Source organism: Aptenodytes patagonicus, chromosome W (genome assembly GCF_965638725.1).
Source record: "Aptenodytes patagonicus chromosome W, bAptPat1.pri.cur, whole genome shotgun sequence".
Classification (NCBI taxonomy): Eukaryota; Metazoa; Chordata; class Aves; order Sphenisciformes; family Spheniscidae; genus Aptenodytes; species Aptenodytes patagonicus.
In genome coordinates, this window is record NC_134981.1 from 45,239,844 (window position 1) to 45,263,232 (window position 23,389).

General features: G+C 42.3%; 1 protein-coding gene across 2 annotated transcripts in view; it reads left to right on the forward strand.

Moving 5' to 3' along the window:
• The first annotated feature begins 486 nt into the window (after positions 1 to 486).
• The window catches only part of LOC143171913 (protein Hook homolog 3-like), a 139,228-nt gene continuing 116,325 nt past the window's right edge, over positions 487 to 23,389 (forward strand). For both annotated transcript variants that reach the window (XM_076361094.1, XM_076361095.1), the window contains exons 1-2: positions 487 to 654; positions 11,415 to 11,500. In XM_076361094.1, coding sequence (XP_076217209.1) covers positions 598 to 654; positions 11,415 to 11,500 — 143 coding nt within the window. In that variant the 5' untranslated portion in view covers positions 487 to 597. The remainder of the gene's footprint in view (positions 655 to 11,414; positions 11,501 to 23,389) is intronic.

Here is a 23,389-nt window from a genome sequence, read left to right on the forward strand (position 1 = left end):
TGCGATCCACCTTTAGGGGCCTCCCTGAGGAGCCTAGACCCCTTTCATTTCCCCGCAGAGCTGAAGTCCACCAGCGCTCAGAGACCGCCTGGGGACAGGATGTTGGTGCTCCGGGACACCAATCCCACATGGGCCCCTCAGAGCAATGCGAGTGCCCCCACAGTAGCAGGGCTTGCCTGGAACGGCAGACAAACCTACCCCCGAAACCGGAAAAAAAAGAAACGGCGCATGCCCAAGGAAAGGGTTTCCCAGTAAACGGAGAAAAAGACAGATTCACCCTCCGAACGAACGAGCGGACAGTACCACATCCCGAGCCACCAACTCCCCTTTCCCTAAGTACCAAAAGGAGAGCAATAAGTAACCTCTCTCTGTGGAGTACTGCAATAACTGAATTGCTAGTTTTAGCCCCGCCCTCGTTAGCGTGACGTAGTAGCAGTGACGGAGGCGGAACCAGCGGGCAGATTCTGGTAGGTCGTAGTGACGTATCTGCACTGCAGCCTGGCTTGAGACGGGGTGAAAAGGCGACGAGTACCACTTTGGCTACTGATCTAGCCTATAACAGTTACCTTGGTGGCTGCAGGATCACTGTGCTCCACTATGTTCAACGTGGAAAGCCTAGAACGGGCCGAGCTTGGGGAGAGCCTCCTTACATGGGTGAGTGCCTGGGCCCAGTAGGCCGCCTCGCCTGGAGCAAGGTAGTCTGGCTGGAGGCATCCGTTGCGGTGCGCGTCTGTCCGCCCTCTCCGGTCTTCCTCTCCGCGGCTCTACGGGTGGCTCCGGAGTCTCTGTCCGTCACCGCAGTCCCTGCGTCCCAGGACACACCCTCGCTCTCGGATGGGTTTGAGTCCTTCTGGGGTCGGCCGGGCCCCGGTGGATCTGCCCCGCCTGACCAAAGCCCCGGGGCGGGATGGGGAGTCGTAACCTCTGTACGTAGAGGTCTCCATAGCCTTAACTCTGCTTCTGCCGGGAAAAACAAAGGAGCTTGCTCCCCGCGCGCGCCTGCACAGGAGTAAGCAGGTTTCAGTGTGTCGAAGAGTCTGGTGTGTATTTCCTTCCTGTCGCGTGCCTGGACTTGGTGGGCAAGTTGTTATCCATTGCTTTGATTGTGTGTCCCCGGCCTCTCATGTCTTGTGCCTGTCCTGTTCGTGGCTGCGAAGTTCTTGTGCCGTGTTTCCTAACCGTTGCCTGCGTTCGACCTGGACTGCATGCATCAGTAGCTTCATGGTGTGCTTTTACTCACAGAACAGCCAGAACTTACCGGACATTGAACCTGTGTTTGCAGCTACTCTGCATTTTGAGACATGGAACATACCTGTGTAACTGTAACATAATTGTGAAACTGCCATTTCATTAGCAGTTGACTTGCTGGTTTAACTCTCTAGAATCATTGGCTTCCCAAACACACATTAAGAAAATTGCCAAGTAAATATCTACTAATATGAAATTGTGGAACATTTCTGTTTATTCTCAACAATAACTCATTTGGCTTTTAGAAACTTAGCCTGTAAAAGGTGGGAGCTGGAATAAGCTGTGAAGTTCATGAAAATTATTGGGGATATGAAAATGATGTTTAGGTTTCTCTGAAAATCAAAGTGGATAAGGAAGGGACATCCAATACCTGTTAAAAGGGAGTGGGTAGCTTGGAATGTACACAAGACTGAATTTTATGGGAAGAGATGTTTATATTATGCCCTAGCTGCACTAGGGTCTCTCTTTCCTTTGCATTCCTGCTAATTCCTGTGTCTTAACCAAGGTTGTTATTTGTCCTCCTTTTTGCTTCTATGATTTTTTTCCCTCTCCTCCCCTGCAGATGTTGGAGAAGACATGAGAGTACTGCTGAGCTTCATGAGGAAGCATACGTGTGTATGAACCCTGGGAAAGAAAAGTCAAGTGAGAGGCTTGTTTTAAGACTGGTACAAGGAAGGAAGGTTTACAAGGGGGATGATAGAAAGAGACCTGTTGCTATGTGTTGCTAGCATCCATGTGCTCCTGCTTTAGTTGTTTTATGTATGCTTCCCGCTTCCCCCCCCAGTCCCAAATTGCTTCTTGGCTCTTTAACTTTTCAAATAACCTACAAATTAACTCTTGCTGTGCTTCCCATCATCTGCATGCAACCAATATCCTTGTGAGCTATTGTAATTATTTATTTTTCTCTTGTATTGTAGTGGTCTGTTAAGAGTGATCTGATCTGTTGATCCTACTTCTTAGCCAATTTTAGGTTTGATTAAAATATCTTTGTATTGTTAGAGCAAAGCTGCTATATGAAAGTCTGTCAATAATTCTTAAAGAGATTTTAGGACTAGAAATAGTCTGACAGTTATTTAAAATATGCTGTTCAAATTTGGTTTTAAACAAATTTAAATAAAATTTCAGAAATGCAAAAAAATATTTCATAACATTAAAGTATTTGCTAACTAGCTAGAGGACTAACAAAATGCATAGTTAGAGGCAAAGGCTTCTTTCGGGGAGGGGAGGCTTCTCTGTACAGGTAAATATTATATGAAACAATGCTCTATATGTATTCTAAAGGACTGTTGTCTTGCTCAACTTATGTGTGTGCTCAGGTCCAGTAGAAGTTGGGATAGTGCTGATAAAAAATGAAGTAAAATAAAATAATGGTTCTTGTTTGTGGAGGGGATGAGGACCAATATATCTAGATGAAGTCTGCTTGTGAACTGTTAGGAAAAATTTTTTTTTCTTTTTTTTTTTTTTCCTTGCATGGCACTGAAAAGTATTGGAACCAACTAGTGGTTGTCCCTGCCACGTTTCAAATTTGAAGATGAGGCAATCAGTTTGTTCAGTGGTAAACTTTATTGTTACTTTTGAACTTTTTTTACAAATCCCAACTATTAAAAAAAATCACCTTGGGACAAGGAACAGGAAAGAACGGGAAAGTTTGAAAAGTTAATTCTGCTCTATGGCATTGTCCGTCTGTAGGAATTATGTACTTGGACATGTGATCATTCTTAAGCAATAGTAAGTATTTACACTCCTTGATCATGAAATTGCATCTGTGCAGATGGATCCTTGTCCATCTCTGTAGGAGTGGTCCATAGAGATGGACCAAGCAGTATCCCTGAAGTCTAGCATCCCATAGACCATTTATTTAAATATTCCAACTAATCTATGCCCTTTACATTTTTTTCCCCATTCTTTGCATGCTGACCTAGCTTCTTCTGTTTTTGGTTAGCAGAAATATTTGTAAATAATTCTTAAATGGCATTAGAATTAGTCGACACAGTTGTGTTTCTTAGGTGAATGTGTGGGTTTTTTTTGCTATTTTAGCCATTTCAATATTTTTGTGTGAATGTGGCTTTGAAAACGGCTCAGTTCAATTTAAAAAAAAACAACAAACCGTGATTCAGACTTAGCTTTTGTTCTGGCCCTACCTGGATTTAAAAACTGTTTTGGCTGAGCAGGTTTTACACTTGAACCGCTGGGATGCATTTCCCTTAAAATTGCAAGACATGAAACTTGCAAAAGAGACCTTGAGGTTTTTTTAGTCTCAAGTGAAATGGGTAATATAAATAAATAAAACTTTTCTTTGTCTGGCTCTTCCCTCAAGTCCCATAATGATTCTTGGGCAACTGCTCTTTTAGATGGCAAAAGAGCTGTTAAAACTTAGAAAAGACTGGTCATCTGAGATCTATTGTGCTGGAAAAATTGTTTGTTTTTAAGAACTGGTTTAACCTCCTGGATTGCTTGTAAAAGCAATTCACATCCATAATGAAGTACTTCAACTGGTTTGTCAATGTTTTGAGGAGATAAGGCTTTGCAAAGAGGTCTGAGAAACTATTCAACCTAAACTGTGTTGCTGGCATTGATGTAGGCGACTTGAAATTGCTCCTCTCTGACAACCTGTGCTTTTGATGGATGAGTGTTGTGGTTTAACCCCGCAGGCAGCTAAACCCCACACAGCCGTTCGCTCACTCCCCCCACACCCCAGTGGGATGGGGGAGAGAATCGGGGGAAAAAAAAAAGTAAAATTCATGGGTTGAGATAAAGACAGTTTAATAGGACAGAAAAGGAAGGGAAAATAATAATAATGATAATGATAATGATAAAAGAATATACAAAATAAGTGATGCACAATGCAATTGCTCACCACCCGCCGACCGATGCCCAGCCAGTCCCCGAGCAGCGGCCCCCCCGGCCAGCTTTCCCCCAGCTTATGTACTGAGCATGACGTCCCATGGTATGGAATGTCCCTTTGGCCAGTTTGGGTCAGCTGTCCTGGCTGTGCCCCCTCCCAGCTTCTTGTGCACCTCCAGCCTTCTCAGTTGGTAGAGCATGGGAAGCTGAAAAGTCCTTGGCTAGTGTAAGCATTACCTAGCAACAACTAAAACATCGGTGTGTTATCAACTTTGTTCTAGTCCTAAATCCAAAACACTGTACCAGCTACTAGGAAGGAAATTAACTCTATCCCAGCCGAAACCAGGACAATGAGAATATCCCTCAAGTCTTATATATTGCATGCCTGAGATTACTGTATTTGATATCTTTAAACCAGAGCAAGTCACTTTAACTATAAATGTTTTGGTTTTGTTTTTTAATACTCCCCTCACTGTTTTGGGTTATTTTATTTTTATTATTTGGGTTCTGTTATAGTCTCAACCATTCTGTGATTCTATTAACATCTTCATTAATGATCTGGCTGATGGGGCAGAGTGTACCCTCAGCAAGTTTGCAGGTGACACAAAACTGGGAGGAGTGGCTGATACACCAGAGGGTCATGCTGTCATCCAGAGGGACCTGGACAGGCTGGAGAAATGGGCTGACGGGAACCTCATACAGTTCAATAAGGGGAAGGGCAAAGTCCTGCACCAGGGGAGGAACAACCCCAGGCACCAGCACATGCTGGGGGCCACCCAGCTGGAAAGCAGCTTGGCAGAAAAGGCCCTGGGGGTCTTGGTGGATACTAAGTTGAACATGAGCCAGCAATGTGCCCTTGCCGCTGTCCTGGTTTCGGCAGGGATAGAGTTAATTTCCTTCCTAGTAGCTGGTACAGTGCTGTGTTTTGGATTTAGGACTAGAACAAAGTTGATAACACACCGATGTTTTAGTTGTTGCTAGGTAGTGTTTACACTAGCCAAGGACTTTTCAGCTTCCCATGCTCTACCGACTGAGAAGGCTGGAGGTGCACAAGAAGCTGGGAGGGGGCACAGCCAGGACAGCTGACCCCAACTGGCCAAAGGGACATTCCATACCATGGGACGTCATGCTCAGTACATAAACTGGGGAAAGCTGGCTGGGGGGGCCGCTGCTCGGGGCCTGGCTGGGCATCAGTCGGCGGGTGGTGAGCAATTGCACTGTGCATCACTTGCTTTGTGTATTATTATTATTATTATTATTACATTATTACATTATTATTGTTATTGCTATTATTATTTTATTTCAATTATTAAACTGTTTTTATCTCAACCCACGAGTTTTTCTCACTTCTACTCTTCCAGTTCTCTCCCCTATCCCATCGGGGGGCGGGGGGGGGAGGAGTGAGCGAGCGGCTGTGTGGTACTCAGTTGCCGACTGAGGTTAAACCACGACAGCCGCAAAGAGGGCAAAAGGTATCCTGGACTGCAGTAGGAGCTTTGCCAGCAGGTGGAGGGAGGTGATCCTTTCACCTCTGCTCAGCACTGGTGAGGCCACAGCTGGTGTCCTGTGTCCATTTCTGGGCTCCCCAGTGCAAGAGAGACATGGACATACTGGAGAGAGTCCGACAAAGGGCCACAAAGATGATGAAGGGACTGGAGCATCTTTCGTATGAGGAAAGGCTGAGCGAGCTGGGACTGTTTAGCCTAGAGAAGAGAAGGCTCAGGGGGGAACTTATTGATGTATATAAATACCTGAAGGGAGGATGCAAAAAGGACAGAGCCAGGCTCTTTTTCAGTGGTGCCCAGTGACAAGACAAGAGGCAGTGGGTACAAACAGAAAAACAGGAGGTTCCATCTGAACGTCAGGAAACACTTTTTTACTGTGGGGATGACCGAGCACTGGAAGGGGTTGCCCAGAGAGGTTGTGGAGTCTCCCTCCTTGGAGATATTCAAAAGCCATCTGGACATGGTCCTGGGTAGCTGGCCCTAGGTCACCCTGCTTGAGCAGGGGAGTTGGACAAGATGACCTCCAGAGGTCCCTTCCAACCTCAACCATTCTGTAATTCTATTATGGCATTTCTTGATTTCATTTATCTCTTGGATTTAGAGCATTGTTGTATATGTTCCTGAATCATTTTTTTTCCGGGTTTTAAACACCTGAGAGAGCTTTTGTTTCCTGCTGATTCAGCAGATTGCCATGATGGTTCTTGAGGCAGCCAGGGTAGCAGCAACTGGAGTGAAACTGAGCAAGGGACTGGAGCCCAGCTACTAACATATCAGAATTGATTGTTCTAAGCCTTAGCAGTGTTTGCAGCCCAGTGTCATTGCAGAATTAGTATCCTACCTAACAAAATTTCCCAAAAGCCTCTTCTCAGACTACTCTAGGCAATGCAGTATAGGTACCAAAACAGCATTGCAACCAAAGCAGTCTAGAACAGTGTGGCTGTGGAGTAAACCTGCTGTGTTTTTAAAATTCTTTCAGCATATCTAATAGAAGTACACAGCATCTTTTCTGTTTAAAACTTATGACTGATCAACGTACAGACACTGAGGTTCTTTGCTGTGGGTGTTGCATCAGGAGTGTTTTGAACTGAATTATATCTTCTAGCCATGTCTGAAGACCTTGGAGAGTTTTCATACATGCATGTGGCAGTTGCACTGTAATTTGCCCATATCTGAAATAAGAATGACTGCAGGCTTTTCAGTGTGTTGTTTTTAGCGTGTGTTGTTTTTTAGTATTTTTATCAAACATAGAGCTAAGGTCTAATACTGGGGAAGGTTGCTCAGCGCTTGCTATTTAACCAGCAGGATTCCTCAAAGAGGTCAATGCTGGCTGGTCTTCTGTAGCAGATTGCAATGGAGATGTCAGCAACTGTCCCTCCCCTGTCATGGTAACTGTTGTATGTTATTCTGTTGTATGTTGCCTCCACTGAGTTGTACCTTACCTACTTTCCTTTTCTTCTTGTCTTGAAGGCCAAATAAAAATACTTTCTGCAGGTAGAGGAATTTAGATGCTTAGTTCCTTGGTAGAGGTGTTAAAACTCTCTATGAAGTGGGCATTTTGTAAATACTGTTCAAGGCCTCTCTTTTGGCTACTTCCATTTTGAAAGTATTTCTAGCTCTTTATGTGGTATCAATCCTTACTATTATATTTGACTTTAGGCTGAAAAACTTCCTCAGTCTGGTGTTTGTGTCTTCTATGCAGTACCCATTCCAAACTGAAAGGATCTGCCTGCATTCATATGAGATCTAGAGGCCATCTGAACAACTCCTGACAGAGACTTTGATCCTTCAAGAAGGGTACTTGTGAATTTTTTTGTAAAGTCCCTTTGTGAAGTAAGTCAAAGTTGCTGGAATTCACTAGTTAAGCTATGTTTTTCCTTTCCTCTTCAGTTACTTCCTTACTTTTTATGCTATAGTACTTTTGGTCTTCGTGTGTCTCCTGTGTAGCCTATACTTTAAGCGCCTGTTTTGGTTCCTTGTGAATGACAGGACTGCAGGAGACTAGCTAAGCCTCTTTGTTCTAGTCATTGATCACCAACCACAAAGTTGTAGGCTTTCATTTTTTCTTCTGAGGGTGATATCATATCTGCACCAAGGAGCTCATGGGTATTATTTGTGCCATCTAACTAAGCTTCTGACTAGTACTGTATATTCTTTGTGGAGATCTCATTGACTGTTAGGAGCTAAGACTGTCTGGGAACTGAATTTAGATATCTAAGTTGGACAGCAAGTGTGTATTCACACTGTTTATGTTTCTGGTGTATTAGAAGATCTGGGAAATTAAAGTCTGTATTTTGCATATTTCAGAGTTGCAGAGCATTTAATGGGGCATAGCCTTTCCTCTGTTCTAGGGTTACATAAGATAAAGCTTTGAGGGAGATTGTTTGCCACAGGCAAGAAAGTATTCTTAGCTTTATTATGGGGAAAAGTGTGAGAGGGAAGGAGCGGCAGAGAGAAACTGTTATGTACTGTGCTGCTTGTGGGGGAGGAGGAGTCTGGAGTGAAGAAGTAAAGCTGGGCATGAGAAAGGGGGGAGGAAAGGTGTTGTTTTAATGTTTGTCTTTGTTTCTCATGACCTGAATCTATTTTAATTGGCAATAAATTAAATTAAATTAAATTAATTTTCCCCAATTTGAGTCTGTTTTGCCTGTGACCATAATTGGTAAGCAATCTCCCTGTCTTTATCTCAACCCACGAGCTTTCTTTTCTCATCTGAGTTTCTCCCCCTGTCCTGCTGAGGGAGGGGAGTGAGTGAGTGGCTGGGTGGGCATTTGGCCCTTAGCCAAAGCTAACCCACCACAATACCTTTGGGAGAAGAGTTCTTTATTCCATCTGTCAATAAAGATGGTGCTTTTCATCTAAGCTATACCTGCAAGAAGGTGGAGTTCTGGGCTTCAAATGACTTCTTTATTCTGCAGAGGCACAACTGTTATCTGTGTTCAGCTATGCTTTTTAACATAATGTTTGAAATGTGTTTAAATCTGAACTACTAGTCTTCTAAGCTTTCTTCTCCAAACCCTATCCAAGAAGTTAAAGGACTTTGTTTTGCCTTATGCTGTCAAATAAAAACTATACACCTTTGCATGTCAAACATTGTTTAAATAGGGGTTAAATGTAGCATGCTTTTCTGATGCTGTTCAGTTTTCCAGTAATCTGGCAGTCTTCATCTGTGATAACAATGGTTTTCTTAATGGGTTTGAATGCTATTCTGCCACATAAACCAATGTCTGTTTTAGAGAATAGTTGCATTATTTTTGATAGATTAAACTGTGGATTGTTGCAGGGAAAAACTTTTCAACTCACATGATTTAAATCAAATGAGGATCAGTGTTTTATTGATTTATTAACAATACATGATTAAACAGCAATAATTGAACTATGCATTCAGAATCCATATCGATAATACAACAGATAAACCACAATACTAAACACCTACAAAATGTTAATAAACACCTACATGTTTCTAAATATGCTTCTGTTGCTACTCCTAAGCATCTCTATATTATCAACACTGTTTTCAGCATAAATCCAAAACATAGCCCCATACTAGCTACTATGAAGAAAATTAACTCTATCCCAGCCAAAACCAGCACATAATCTCACACGCACACACAGAGTTAACACACACACACCCCCCCAAGGCAGTGTAGGGTAACAAGCACACCTCCCCTTCTGGTAGTGTGGGTTACCCTACTTGCACACCCCTCATGTGGAACATGCGGGTGCTGCAGCTTTAGGTGTGCCCATGCTGCTCCCTACAATCTGCTAACGCACATGCCAGTGAGAAAGCCCCCCAAGAGGTCACCTTCACACCCCGAGGGGTGGACCCCTACTTGGTGCACCCTGTACTGCTAGCCCAGTAGCTGGATGCAGGCTACTCATGAAGGAGGAGGCTGCTTTGCTAGGCCTAGGTGGAGGTTGCGATGCCAGCAGGGCCACTTCTGGCAGCATCAAACCCAGTTTCACTGTTTCTCTGTTGCCATTTCCTTTTCCACATTTGCAAAATTTTACTGCTTTTTTTCTACTTCTTTTTTAAGCTGACCCCCCCCCCGCGCTTCCTGCCAAGTCTCTTGTAATTCCCTGGTTACTGTTTAATCCAGCTGATGGTCATCATCCTCTTCATTGTTATCAGTTTGGGGTTGGGGCAAATGCCCTCTCAGACAGTTGTGGGTGTCCCAATTCACACCCACTGTTACACTCACATCCCTATCTTATCAGTGGTTGTTATCCAGGCCTTGTTGCCAGGAAGAAGCCTTACAGACTGCCCCACAGTGGTATTATTCTTTGGGTTATGTTGTTACCTAGATTTCCTCAAGAGCCTTGTAGAAGACTAACACTGGTTGTGGGTTTTTTCTGAGAATGTGTTTATACGATTATATTATTTGACATATATTATATTATTTTGACACTGGGCAAGTAGAGATATAGGTTTTTAGAATTTGATGCTCCGAAGGGTAAACTAGTAGTTCACCTCTTGTAAACTCTGTTCTCAATATTTTGTTCTATGATATGTTTCTGGTTTTAAAATACAGGTTTTTTCTGTGGTGTTTCTGAAATTCATCACTGCTTGGTGAGGTGTGTATGTATGTGTCCTAAAAAACGTGAATGTGCATAAAGTTGTAGTATATTTGCAATTGACAATATTGCCAATGATCTTTTTTTAAAGAGAATAAGAAAAGGAATTTGGACAAATTATTTCAAAGTATGATTAAGTAGATGAAAGCTCAGAAAGAAGTGTTGATTTAGGCTCAGGCTATTCAAAAATTACCTATTGTATACTGTATTTTCATTTTATCATTACAATTGCTCTATTGTTTTTTTGTTATATAAATACCCTGAAGCCATGCTGACTACTCTTGATGTTTTTTATGTCTTTAATCTGCCTGGAAATGGTTTCCAGGATTAGCTGCTCCATCACCTTCACAGGGATGGAGGTGAGGCTGACCAGCCCATAGTTCCCTGGGTCCTCCTTCTTGCCCTTCTTGAACATAGGAGGGACATTTGCTTTCCTCCAGTCCTCAGGCACCTCTCCCAGTCACCATGATCAAGCAAAAGATTTTTGAGAGTGGCCTTGCAATGATATCTGCCAGCTCCCTCAGCACTCGTGGGTGCATCCCATCAGGCCCCAGGTCATCATATATATATGATCCTTGACGTTCCCTTTCCATGCTTCTGAATTAGCAGTGCTCGCATCTTGTATCTTAACCTCCATCTACAGACCAGAAACTCTTCTGTATACAGCCCTTAATGTCTGTTACTGTAATAACCAAGTGCTTCAAAATATTTGGAAAACTAGCAGTGTAAAGACCTGCTAATACTCAAAGAATTGTGCTCATGTTATAGAGGAGTTAGGTTTGGAGTACATCTCTCTGGAACACGTAGGGGCTCTGAGTGATCAGTGTTGTGTTGTTTTGTTTTGTTTTTTTTATTCTTTTGTGTTGTTTTTAACCAGTTCTCTTATGTACATTACGTTGAGAAAGTGGGATTTCCAGAATGCTTAAATGGGAGAACACAAGTCTCATTGACTTCCAACTTTTTTCAGTGTGTTAAAAAATGCTTTCAGAAGTCCCTTTGTTGGAAATATGCTATAGTTGAGTGTAGTTGAGTTTGCAATGTTTTTGGTTGCAAAAATAAAGCTATTAAGCAATGTCTCCAGTTTGTTTTACTGATTGCCATTCAATCTAAAACTTTCTTCCTCTTTACTCATACAATAAATGTGTACTTTTTTATTCTGAGTAACAACAGCAAATAAAATAAGCACCAAAAGGTTTTCAAAAGTAAAAGAAGAAAATAACTTCTTTTTTTCCCCTTCCTCTTCAGATCCAGACGTTTAACACTGAAACACCATGCCAGACTGTGGAAGACTTAACGAATGGGGTTGTGATGGCTCAGGTGCTCCAAAAGATGTAAGAACAAATTTGTTTTGTGATTTTTGGTGCACAAGTTTATCACTTGTACATTTGTCTGAATTTGAGTATATTTTCTTATTTCAAATTTGGCCAGTATTCAGTAAGTACTCAACTAAACTATGTTTAGCCAGTGCTTTTAATCTGGAATATGGTTACTACTTTTTTCTCTAACTTTCAGATAGTTATCTTAATAGCAGTTAATATAAGCCTAAAAAAATAGTACTTGGACAAGGTGTTTATCTAGTGCTAATCTTATTGAAAAGTAAATTGGGTTAAAACTGAGCTTATACGTTCACAAAACTTAAATTTCATCTTAAACATTTGAAGCCAGTGCAAGGTAAGTTATTAGCTTGGGGCAGTGTTTGAAGTTATAGTACACTGTATCACATGTTAGAATTGCAGTAGATAGAAAAGATGAAGCTGTTAAAATTGTCTGTGTTACTGCTCACACTTTTGCTATCATTTTTATGAGTGCTAGAGGGGAGTGCAAATACTGAACAGGCATCAAAAATAACTCTAAAACTGGAGTTAGTCTTTCCAGGTCATGTCTTAGTTGTATTAGCAGGGCAGCATGGGGAATCTGGATCAAACAAAAAAACTTCTGTGAGAAGGGAGCGAGGCAAAAAGCAGGATCACAGCCCTGGACTTCAGGAGAGCAGATTTTGACCTCTTCAGGGATCTGCTTGGAAGAATCCCATGGAATAAGACCCTGGAGAGAAGAGGGGTCTAGGAGAGCTCGTTGATTTTTTTTCAAGAATCACCTCCTCCAAGCTCAAGAATGGTCCATCCCAATGAGCAGGAAATCAAGGAAAGGTGGCAGGAGGCCTGCATGGATGAACAAGGAGCTCCTCACTAAACTCAAGCATAAGAAGGGGTAGCAGGGAAAGGAGACCCAGGAGGAATACAGAGTCACTGTTTGAGTGTTCAGGGACGGGGTTAGGAAAGCTAAAGCCCACCTGGAGTTGAATCTGGCAAGGGACGTGAAGGGTAACAAGAAAAGATTCTACAAGTACATGAACACCAAAAGGGAGTCTAGGGAAAACATGGGCCCACTGCTGAATGGGGCAGGGGACTTGATGACAAATGGCATGGAAAAGGCTGAGGTACTCAGTGCCACCTTCACCTCAGTCTTTCCTGGCAAGACCAGCCTTCAGGAATCACGGCTACTGAAACCAGAGGGAAAGTCTGGAGCAAAGACGACTTGTCCTCGGTGGAGGAGGATTAGGTTAGAGAACATTTAAACAAGTTGAACGCACACAAGTCCATGGGACCTGATGGGATGCACCCATGAGTGCTAATGGAGCTGGCCAATGTCATTGCGAGGCCACTCTCGATTGGTCTTTGAAAGGTTGTGGTGATTGGGAGAGGTTCCTGAGGACTGGAGGAAGCAAATGTCACCCCTGCTTTCAAGAAGGGAGACCCAGGGAACTACAGGCCAATCAGCCTCACCTCGATCCCTGGGAAGGTGCTGGAACAGCTAATCCTGGAAACCATTTCCAGACACAGACAAGAAGGAGTGAAGAAGAGGGAGCCAGACTCTTCTCAATGATGCCCACTGACAGGAGAGGCGGCAATGGGCACAAATTGAAATGCAGAAATTGGAATATAGGAAATTCCATTTAAAGATTAGAAAATACTTTTTTACTGTGAGCGTGATTTGAACATTGGAACTGGTTGCCTAGAGAGCTTCCCTTGCTGTAGCTGCCTCTGCTTTGAGCATGATTTTGAGGGGCCTCTTCCAACCTTAACTATTCTATGATTCTATAAGCTGAATGGCTTTGTAATGTAATTTTAGTGGTATGCAAGGACATTACATTCTTAGATTAAAGGAAAGGGAAAATCACTATTATGCTGGATAATAATAAATTTTGATTAAAAACTTTGAAGTTAATTAGGATTAAAATAGTGTATACATTAGTTAAGCATGCCAGTATATAGTCTAGGATGTTTCTGTATACTATGTGAATTTGAGAATGAAATGTTTTGAAATGCTTAATCTTGACACCGTGTACAGTGTTTTGGCTTCTGGGAGACTATAGATAAGCATAGTAGTTAATATATTTTAGTTAATATAGTAGTTAATAAGCAGTTAATATATATCTGGAACTACCTGTTTTCAGAGAGAGTTTTTTTTAACTTTTCATTAGAAGTTGTTTCAGGTAAGAGAGAAACATATCTGTTGTGGGAAACCCAAATAAGTCCAATAGCTTAGTAGTGGAAAAAACATAGATTTTTTAATGGAAGTTCTGAAGAAACAGTTATTTTGCTGAAAGAACAAATACAGTCATCTGGAGATTTCTCACATAACTTCTCCTGTGAAGAAAGTGAAGCATCAATTATTTATAAAAATAATAAATGCTGTTCTCTGTATACTTTGCTTTAAGGGAATCTTTGCAATTGCAAATAATGTCAGCAGTCCTGGCTGCTTTAGAATAAGTGAAAAATCTTTAAGTATTTTGTGTTGACATAAAAGAAGACAAAAGATAGAAATGGTAGTTATAATCCAACATTTAAAATAGCATATTCTTAAGTTTTCTGAAATGTGACTATCAGTGTTACAAGTCTAATAAGAAATTGGATGCTGTTTCTTTCTTCAAGATTGTAAAATTCTTCCTCTCTTACCTGCTAAAGTAGAAGAGAAGTTTATCACATAGATGGTAAGCAAGCTTAGTAAATTCTGTAAGAAGTCAAGATTTTTATCAAAATTGTCTGTAAATTCTTTGTTGGAGCACTTGGTAGAGAAAAACATGATTGTGGCATATTGAGTTTGGATGTTCATCAGTCATCAATTTGTGCAGTTTTCCTCATAGAGTGCAATTCCTATTTACTTGATGACGTCAGCAATTGATAAGTGTCTTCTGTTAGCTTTTTTAAACTGACTAGTTCAAGGACTGGTCAGAATTGGGATCTAAAAAAAAATACTATGCCTTGATTGTATACCAAAATAAAGCTTGAATAACAGACCTCAATCTTACTGATAGTGTTTTTAACTTTTAACCTATTACTGGTGACTTGGGATGCTGTGCCCCCCCCCCCCCCAAGTAAGCAAGGAAATCTACTCTGAGATACTGTTTTCAACTGTGATTTCAAGTGATTTCTTAAAAAGAAAAGTATGTACCATGTGAATATTGTGTTTCTGTAGCAGCACTTGATTTTTTTTTTTCTTCCCTTAGCAATTGTCACATTGATGCTGAATGTTAGCTGGACTTTGTCAGTGTATCCAGAGAAGTTTAAGTAAAGATCAGCTAAGCAATTGCAAGTCTTCTGCTGTCTCATGCAATAATTTGAGCCTAACAAAATTACTCTTTGGCTATCTTAACTCATGTCAACTCTAATTCAGATTTACCACTTTGCATGCTTGTGTAATGAAGATATTGATTCTCATACATGGATTTAACAATAACCTGGACTGTATTTCTATTGAGAAAAGATTTGGAGCAAAGGAATTGCAGCAACGAGTTGATCTTAGAATTCTAAAACAATGATAAGGTATGCATGATTTCTAAGGAAAAATATGATTGCTTCTCTTTTTGTAGTAGTAGTGGATACTTTCAGTGGATCCTTGATGTAGCTATCAAGGGTAGCAAACACAATAGACAGCTGTGTATCTGAATGTGAAAGGTGAGCACATAGATGTGGTCAGTATGTTTGGTCTAAATAGTTTGTTTAAAAAACTGATAGGGAGCCAATAGACAAAGCCATTGTAGAGAATACAAAGAGAAAGCATTCATTGCTGTTAACAATTTGAAAAACAAATTTGAAACTAGTCAAGTTCTCCATTTTGCTTCTTCAATTCAAACAGGTACTACAGAAAGGATACTTATTTAAGTAAGGTGGGAGTGTTCAGACAAATAAAAGGAGTTAGAATAGAACAGAGGAGTCAGTCTTTTCTTATGTATCAGCAGCACTGGTTCCCTCCCTGTCCCAAGAAGGAGCACTAAGTAGAAGAAAGGTGACACATAAGTAGAAATGCATAACAGCAAGGCAGGTGGGTGCTAGAAGTTATTCAGAAGTCATGCATTAAAGTTTAATAGTGAAGAATAAATTAGGCCTAAAAGCAATAGATTACTATAAATAAGGGAATGGAGCCTGGATCATAAGTCTATGACTTACAGGTGTCATTTTCAATGAAGAACTGAGAGTTTTTTCACCTCACTCTTCCAACCCTTCAGCAAGGGCATCTTAAAGACAAATTTAGAATGGAAACTGGAGTCAAAATCAACTTAAAAATTGTTTCTCTTATTCCATTGAGAAAGGCAAACTGCTACTTCTGTAAATGATGTTTCCTGAAGTTTTGGGGGAGGGGCGGGTTGTCACTCAGTACAGCTGCCTCCAATTTAAGGTCCTCCACCAATGTGTGTTCATTGAGGCTGATAATATTAATTGCATTGGGGAGGGGAAGAGATTTTTGATGACTTTTCAGTGCATCAGGAATTTCATCATAATTGTACTGGGTCTGGCTGGGATGGAGTTAACTTTCTTCATAGCAGCTCATATGGTACTGTGCTTTGCATTTGTGACTAAAACAGTATTGATAACACACCAATGTTTTGGATATTGCTGAACAGTGTTTGCACAGCATCAAGGCTTTCCCTTTTTCCCACTCTGCCCCAGCCCAGTGAGTAGGCTGGGGGTGGGCAAGAGGTGGGGAGGGGACACAGCTGGGACAGCTGGTCTGAATTGACCAAAGAGATATTCCATGCCATATAACGTTATGCTTAGCAATAAAAAATGGGGATTTGGTCTTTCCAAAGTAGCTGTTGCTCAGAGACTGGCTGGGCATCAGTCTGTTTGTGGGAGGTGTGGTCCGAACAGAGTCTGACAACACATTATAAAACAAAGTTTTATTGAGGCAGTAAGAAAGAGGAGCAACAACGTGCCCATATGGTGACTCACCCAATCACCAATAGCAAACACAGGATCATAAGTGGTGCTATGGCTCCAGCAGACTGCCAGGGACACTTGCTGTCCGGGTCATTTGGCAGAAACAGCCAATCATGCAAATGCCTTTTGAATGTGGGTAAGAGTCACGCCACCCCTTGGCTCCACCAATGGCAGTGTGATTTGAGAGAATCATACCTTACATGGAATGTGGGCAGCATCCTGCCTACACTGACGATGTTGGTCAAGGGGCAGGGTGTCAGGGGGCAGAGGGTCAGCAGTTTGTCTATGCTGCCAATATTGGTCAAGGGGCAGGGTGTCAGGAGGTGGCAGGTGACTCCTTTTGCATTGTTATTTCTTTTCTTTTTTATTTCTTATCCCCTCTTTCCTTCTCCTATTAAACTGTCATTATCTTGACCCACGAGTTTTCTCATTTTTGTTCTTCCTTTATTCTCCTGTAAAGAGAGTCCTGCTGGGAGAGGGGGGGGTGAGCAAGTGGCTGTGTGGGTGCTTGGCTGACTGGGGTCAGCCTACTACAATAAAAAATCCATTTTTATAAAAGTCAGAAAAGCAGATTAATCTCTCCAGTGAGAATTCCAAAAAAGGGATGAGTTTTGTTATTAATGAACATGAATCAGGCAAAGCATTGGATAGAAGTCTGTGGATGTTGGGCTTGTTAATTTCTTGCACTGATCCAGTGATCTGGGCGTATTTCTGTAGAACATGGCTAGTATTACAAGAAAATTGTCAGTTGAGAAGTCTAAACTTCTTATTCTTTCCATTTCTTTACTTCCACCATCATGGAAAGGGTCTACTAGGTGCTTATCAAGGCAGGTTACTGTAGAAACAAAGACAAAACTAGTTTATGGTGAGGGCCAGTTTCAGAGGGATTCTTAGTTCAGAGAAAGAACCATAAGATTTGTTGGCAATGAAAGAAGTGGAAGAAAATCACTTGCTCATCAGATGATAGAACAGCCATCCCTTGTGTTAACTGGCTAGGAAGGATCAGGAGCTCCTTTGATCTTGAAAGTATGTTGGTGTTGCTATTTTTTTTTTTCTAGGATAAGATGTTATCCCAAGTGTATGAGGACCATCTGTATGAAACCATGTAGCAGAACTTCTCTGTAATAAAGCTACTGAAAGAGACTGTGGAAAAGAGTACTTAGAGGGAGTTATTGACACCTTCAGAAGCTTTTCACCAATGTAGAACATGATAAAATATGGTATAAACATGATGCAAGCAAGCAAGAGCATTTTTACCTACAGATACAGGTGTCACTAAATAAAAATCCTGAAGGGAACTTTTTTCTTTTTATCTTAAACCATCATCTTTGAAATTCAGGTTAAAGTACTAATGAATTGGATTCTCCAGTGCTAAGTTTATTTTATCTGAAAATATCAGCCTTCATTTTGGAGCTGAAATATTTTTTTATTCCTAATGATGTAGACTTCACTTGAATCTTCAAATGTGAAGGCTACCATTCCTTCTGATTAAAACAGGGAAGAAATGCAGTAAAATGAATATGACTGTATACCATCAAAACTGTTGATTCTTCTAAGGAATGCAATACTTCAAAAGTAAAGAGTAAAGATTGGAGACAAAGCAAACTGCTTATGGATTGGATATGAGTGGGCTGTCTGGCTAAAAATATGCAGCTTGTGATGTTTCTAGCAGAAGTGCCATAGATTATTACCTGGATAAGTTACAGAATCATAGAATAGTTTGGGTTGGAAGGGACCTCTAAAGGTCATCTAGTCCAACCCCCCTGCCGTGGGCAGGGACATCTTCAACTAGATCAGGTTGCTCAGAGCCCCGTCCAACCTGACCTGGAATGTTTCCAGGGATGGGGCATCCACCACCTCTCTGGGCAACCTGTGCCAGTGTTTCACCACCCTCAGCGTAAAAAATTTCTTCTTTATATCTAGTCTAAATCTAACCCCCTTTAGTTTAGAGCCATTCCCCCTTGTCCTGTCGCAACAGGCCCTGCTAAAGAGTTTGCCACCATCTTTTTTATAAGCCCCCTTTAAGTACTGATAGGCTGCAATAAGGTCTCCCCAAAGCCTTCTCTTCTCTAGGCTGAACAACCCCAACTCTCTCAGCCTTTCTTCAGAGGAGAGGGGTTCCATCCCCCTGATCATTTTCGTGGCCCTCCTCTGGACCCGCTCCAACAGGTCCGTGTCTTTCTTATGCTGAGGGCTACAGAGCTGGACGCAGTACTCCAGGTGGGGTCTCCCCAGAGCAGAGTAGAGGGGCAGAATTCCCTCCCTCGACCTGCTGGCCGCGCTTCTTTTGATGCAGCCCAGGATACGGTTGGCCTTCTGGGCTGCGAGCGCACATTGCTGGCTCATGTCCAGCTTCTCATCCACCAGTACCCCCAAGTCCTTCTCGGCAGGGCTGCTCTCAATCCCTTCATCCCCCAGCCTGTGTTGATACCGGGGGTTGCCCCAACCCAGGGGCAGGACCTTGCACTTGGCCTTGTTAAACCTCATGAGGTTCACACGGGCCCACTTCTCCAGCTTGTCCAGGTCCCTCTGGATGGCATCCCGTCCCTCTGGTGTGTCGACTGCACCACTCAGCTTGGTGTCGCCTGCAAACTTGCTGAGGGTGCACTCGATCCCACTGTCTATGTCATTGATGAAGATATTAAACAGTACCGGTCCCAATACAGACCCCTGCGGGACGCCACTCGTCACCAGCCTCCATCTGGACATTGAGCCGTTGACCACTACCCTCTGGATGCCATCATCTAACCAATTCCTCACCCACCAGACAGTCCACCCATCAAATCCATACCTCTCCAGTTTAGAGAGAAGGATGTTGTGGGGGACCGTGTCAAAGGCCTTACAGAGGTCCAGATAGACAACATCTGTAGCCCTTCCCGTGTCCACTGATGTAGTCACTCCATCATAGAAGGCCACTAGGTTAGTCAGGCAGGACTTGCCCTTGGTGAAGCCATGCTGGCTGTCTCGAATCCCCTCCCTGTCCTCCATGTGCCTTAGCATAGCTTCCAGGAGGATCTGTTCCATGATCTTCCCAGGCACAGAGATGAGACTGACTGGCCTGTAGCTCCCCGGGTCTTCCTTTTTTCCCCCTTCTTAAAAATGGGGGTTATGTTTCCCCTTTTACAGTCAGTGGGAGCTTCACCGGACTGCCACGACTTCTCAAATACGATGGATAGTGGCTTAGCAACTTCATCCGCCAGTTCCTTCAGGACCCGCGGGAGGATCTCATCGGGTCCCATGGACTTGTGCACCTTCAGGTGCCTTAGATGGTCTCGAACCTAATGTTCTCCCACAGTGGGCGGCTCTTCATTCTCCCAGGCCCCGCCTTTGCCTTCTGCAGCTTGGGCGGTGAGGCTCGAGCACTTGCCGGTGAAGACCAAGGCAAAAAAGTCATTGAGTACTTCTGCCTTCTCTGTGTCCCGGGTAACCGGGTCTCCCGTTTCGTTCCGGAGAGGGCCCACCTTTTCCCTCATCTTCCTTTTATCCCCGACGTACCTATAGAATCTTTCCTTGTTGCCCTTGACGTCCCTGGCCAGGTTTAATTCTCTCAGGGCTTTATCTTTCCTAACCTGATCCCTGGCTGCTCGGACAATTTCTCTGTATTCCTCGCAGGCTACCTGTCCTTGCTTCCACCCTCTGTAGGCTTCCTTTTTGTGTTTGAGTTTGTCCAGGAGCTCCTTGTTCATCCACGCAGGCCTCCTGGCGTTTTTGCCCGACTTCCTCTTTGTTGGGATGCATCGCTCCTGAGCTTGGAGGAGGTGATCCTTGACTATTACCCAGCTTTCTTGGGCCCCTCTTCCCTCCAGGGCTTTGTCCCATGGCACTCTACCAAGCAGATCCCTGAAGAGGCCAAAGTCTGCTCTCCTGAAGTCCAGGGTAGTGAGCTTGCTGTGCGCCCTCCTCGGTGCCCTAAGGATCTTGAACTCCACCATTTCGTGGTCACTGCAGCCACTTTTTCTTCATGGTGTGGTGTTTTTTTTTTTTCTTTACTGTAATGTTATTTATCAGTGTCAGTATTTCTTACCCATCTATTGATATCAGTGGAAAAGAATAATTCTCTGTTATACAGTAGAGTACTAGCTTTTCTACTTTCTTCCATCTCTGGAGACTGTTTAGTATCTATATATCTTTGGGTACTTTCTTTATCAGCTCCATTGGACTTGGTAGATATACAAGATGGCATATGTTTTCATTTGTGTCATCTACTTATCTTGTACCACTCAATCAATGACTAAGTGTTATACAGTGTAGCATAGCTTGTGTGTGTTAATATGTGCAGAATATAAAAGCAGGACTCTTATATCCCCAGTGGAGGGATGTATTTTGGGGGTTTGGGGGGATTGGTTGGGTAACTTCCCTTTTTTTTGCCGCTCATTACACTCAGTCCCTCCCAATCCCTTCAGTGAGGCAACAGGCAGCACAGGAAGTTGGGGTCAGTGCATACTGATTTGGTTTTGCTGCTCATTTCTTCTTACTTACTCATTTCCTTTGCTCCAGAGTGAGTATTCTACAGGCCACAGTCCCTTTTGGGGTGTCCCTGTTCTGGTGTGACTTATCCATGGGCTGCAATCCTCTCAGAGGTACCTCCTTTGGCATGGAGCACCTCCTTCCAAGAGTGCATCTCCAGCCATGTCCTCAACAATGTCCCCTTCCATGTGTCTCTTCTGTTTCATTTCTCCAAATGCCTCTCTTCATGTTTCTCCTCACGTGTCCCCTTATGTGTGTCCTCCTGTGTCTCCTCTCACGTCTCCTTTTTGTGTCTCCTTACATCTACATCTTTCCTTTTGTGTCTCCTTTAGTGCATCCTCACATGCCATCTCCTGCCTCTAGTGGCTGCTGCTCTTTCTTAAATATGTTTGAGCAGAGGTGCCATGTGCTCCTCTGACTGGTTGAAGTTTTGGCACAAGGTAGGTTGTTCACATCCGTTTCAGAGCTGGCTGGAACTAGCTGTGATTGGCACAGGGCAGTTCATGGCTTCTTCCCACACAGAGCACTCCTGCAGTCCCCTGCTACCCAAACCCTAACAATTATGCCCAATACACCATTTTTTAATGCTTCTATGCTAAGGTTTTGATCATTGATTTGGTCCCTTGGTTTGATTATAAAGAAAAAGCATTGTTGTTGATGTTAATTCTCATGATCTGAACTTTAGAACTTTTGAGAAGAGAACAGAAATTTTGACAGTTGCATTAGGAACAATACTGAGGTGACTTCCCAACAGTGGAAGAAAGTACGATTCTTTTAGACTCGCTTGGTGATTACCCTCTTACAGCTCTCTTTCAGAGATTTGCTGGCATTGTACTTTCTCTAGATGTTTCTAGCTATTATTTAATCTGGCATTGAGGTGCTGTAAAGAGAATTGTTGTTGGCACTTTTCTGACTTTTGTTATGTGTGAATTACTTTGAATGGATTGTTTATCAGCTGTTGGTCCTTCTATCCTTCATGAAGACCAGATGGGACACTCACATTTAACTTAATTGCATTCCAAAGAGCCTTCCAAAAATGAATGTCCAGAGAGCTAAATAAAAGTGTAGGCAATCCATGACTTCTGTCAAGAAGAAAGTGAAGGTAGACTGATGATCTCTGTATCAGTCATTGCTGCTGTAGCTAAGAAAAGCTTTTTAATCACTGTTGAAATATAGGACTCCAAGGGTGAAGTGAATTGGTGCTGAACCCTAAATTTTGCATTTTTTCCTCAACTGATGCCTTCCTTGTTGAATATTGCATATGCAGTGTTAGCCATCCAGTTCCTCCAGGTAAATGTCTCCTTGTGGGCATTTCCATGTTGTTTTCCATCTTGCTTTTCAGACTAGTTTTTTTTACAATGAAAATATAAGGCCAAGAATTGACATAATCATGGCATTGCAGCCTTGAAGCAGCTGAAAATATTTGTGACCTACCATGGCCTTTAAGGATGATAAGATGAGGCCGCTAAGAAAGTCCTCTTGGTCATCTTTGCCAGTGAAGCACTGATAATTATGTCCGCTTGGTGTCTCTTTGGAGAATACAGCAGTAAATTTAATAGTGTTTGGCAGCAACATGTGACAGTTTAAGTCCAGAAATTAGGATTACTTATTGTGAAACTGAAGTCTGGAGATTGACTGCTACATTGACTCTCAGGAGCCTTACCCTTTCAAAAAATGCCATTCTTTTTTGGACTGTAGTGACTATTTTTCATCTGAAATATGAGTCTTTCCTTATGTTGGCATATTGCTTTAACACCACTTATTTTTAATGCCTTATCTCTCTTTAGTTCTGATCATAACACTGTCCTAAATCTGTGTTGTAGAATGGAAAATATGACTTCAATGAGCATTAGGAAATGTTACCCTTTTAGATAATCTTGTCTCTGAATTGGGGGGCAAGAGGGAGGGAGTGTTAGTTGTCATGAATAAGTAGCTCACAGAAGATGTGCAAGAGAGGAAGGAGGTTTATAGAAATAGCAGCATGCTCTACAAGCAATAGGTGTTTTCTTTTTCTGTGTCTATCTTGATTGCTTCATCAGAGTGCAGAAGATGGAAAATCCTTTAAAGAAAGGTAATGGCAAATCTTTTTGTGAAGAATTGCCATGAAGAAATATTTGGAAAAACTGTGATGTTTGATAGAAAGTATAACAGATAAGTATGTTCTCAGTAGCAAATACTTAATTCCAGTGCTGCTTTTAACATTTTTGAGTGTATGAAGGCAGAATATTTTGTTCACTCTCAAGCTTTCCTGTTAGAGTGTTGCAGCCAGCATCTAGCAATGGTAATTCTTGATGTGTGGAAAAAAACCCTTAATTTTACTAATGTTTTCAAGTGTTGCAAACATGGTAGTTTCCCCTGAGTGTTTAAGCCCCAGCATTAGCCAATAACCTGTAACATTAAGAAAGGAACACTTTCAACTTGGAGACATGGAAGAAATTTGCAAGATGCTTTCCAAGTGTTGCAGTTTCCTCAAAAGTATTAACTACCCATAGCATGCAGATAAAGCTGGGATATGAGCAGGGTGTAAATACTTAG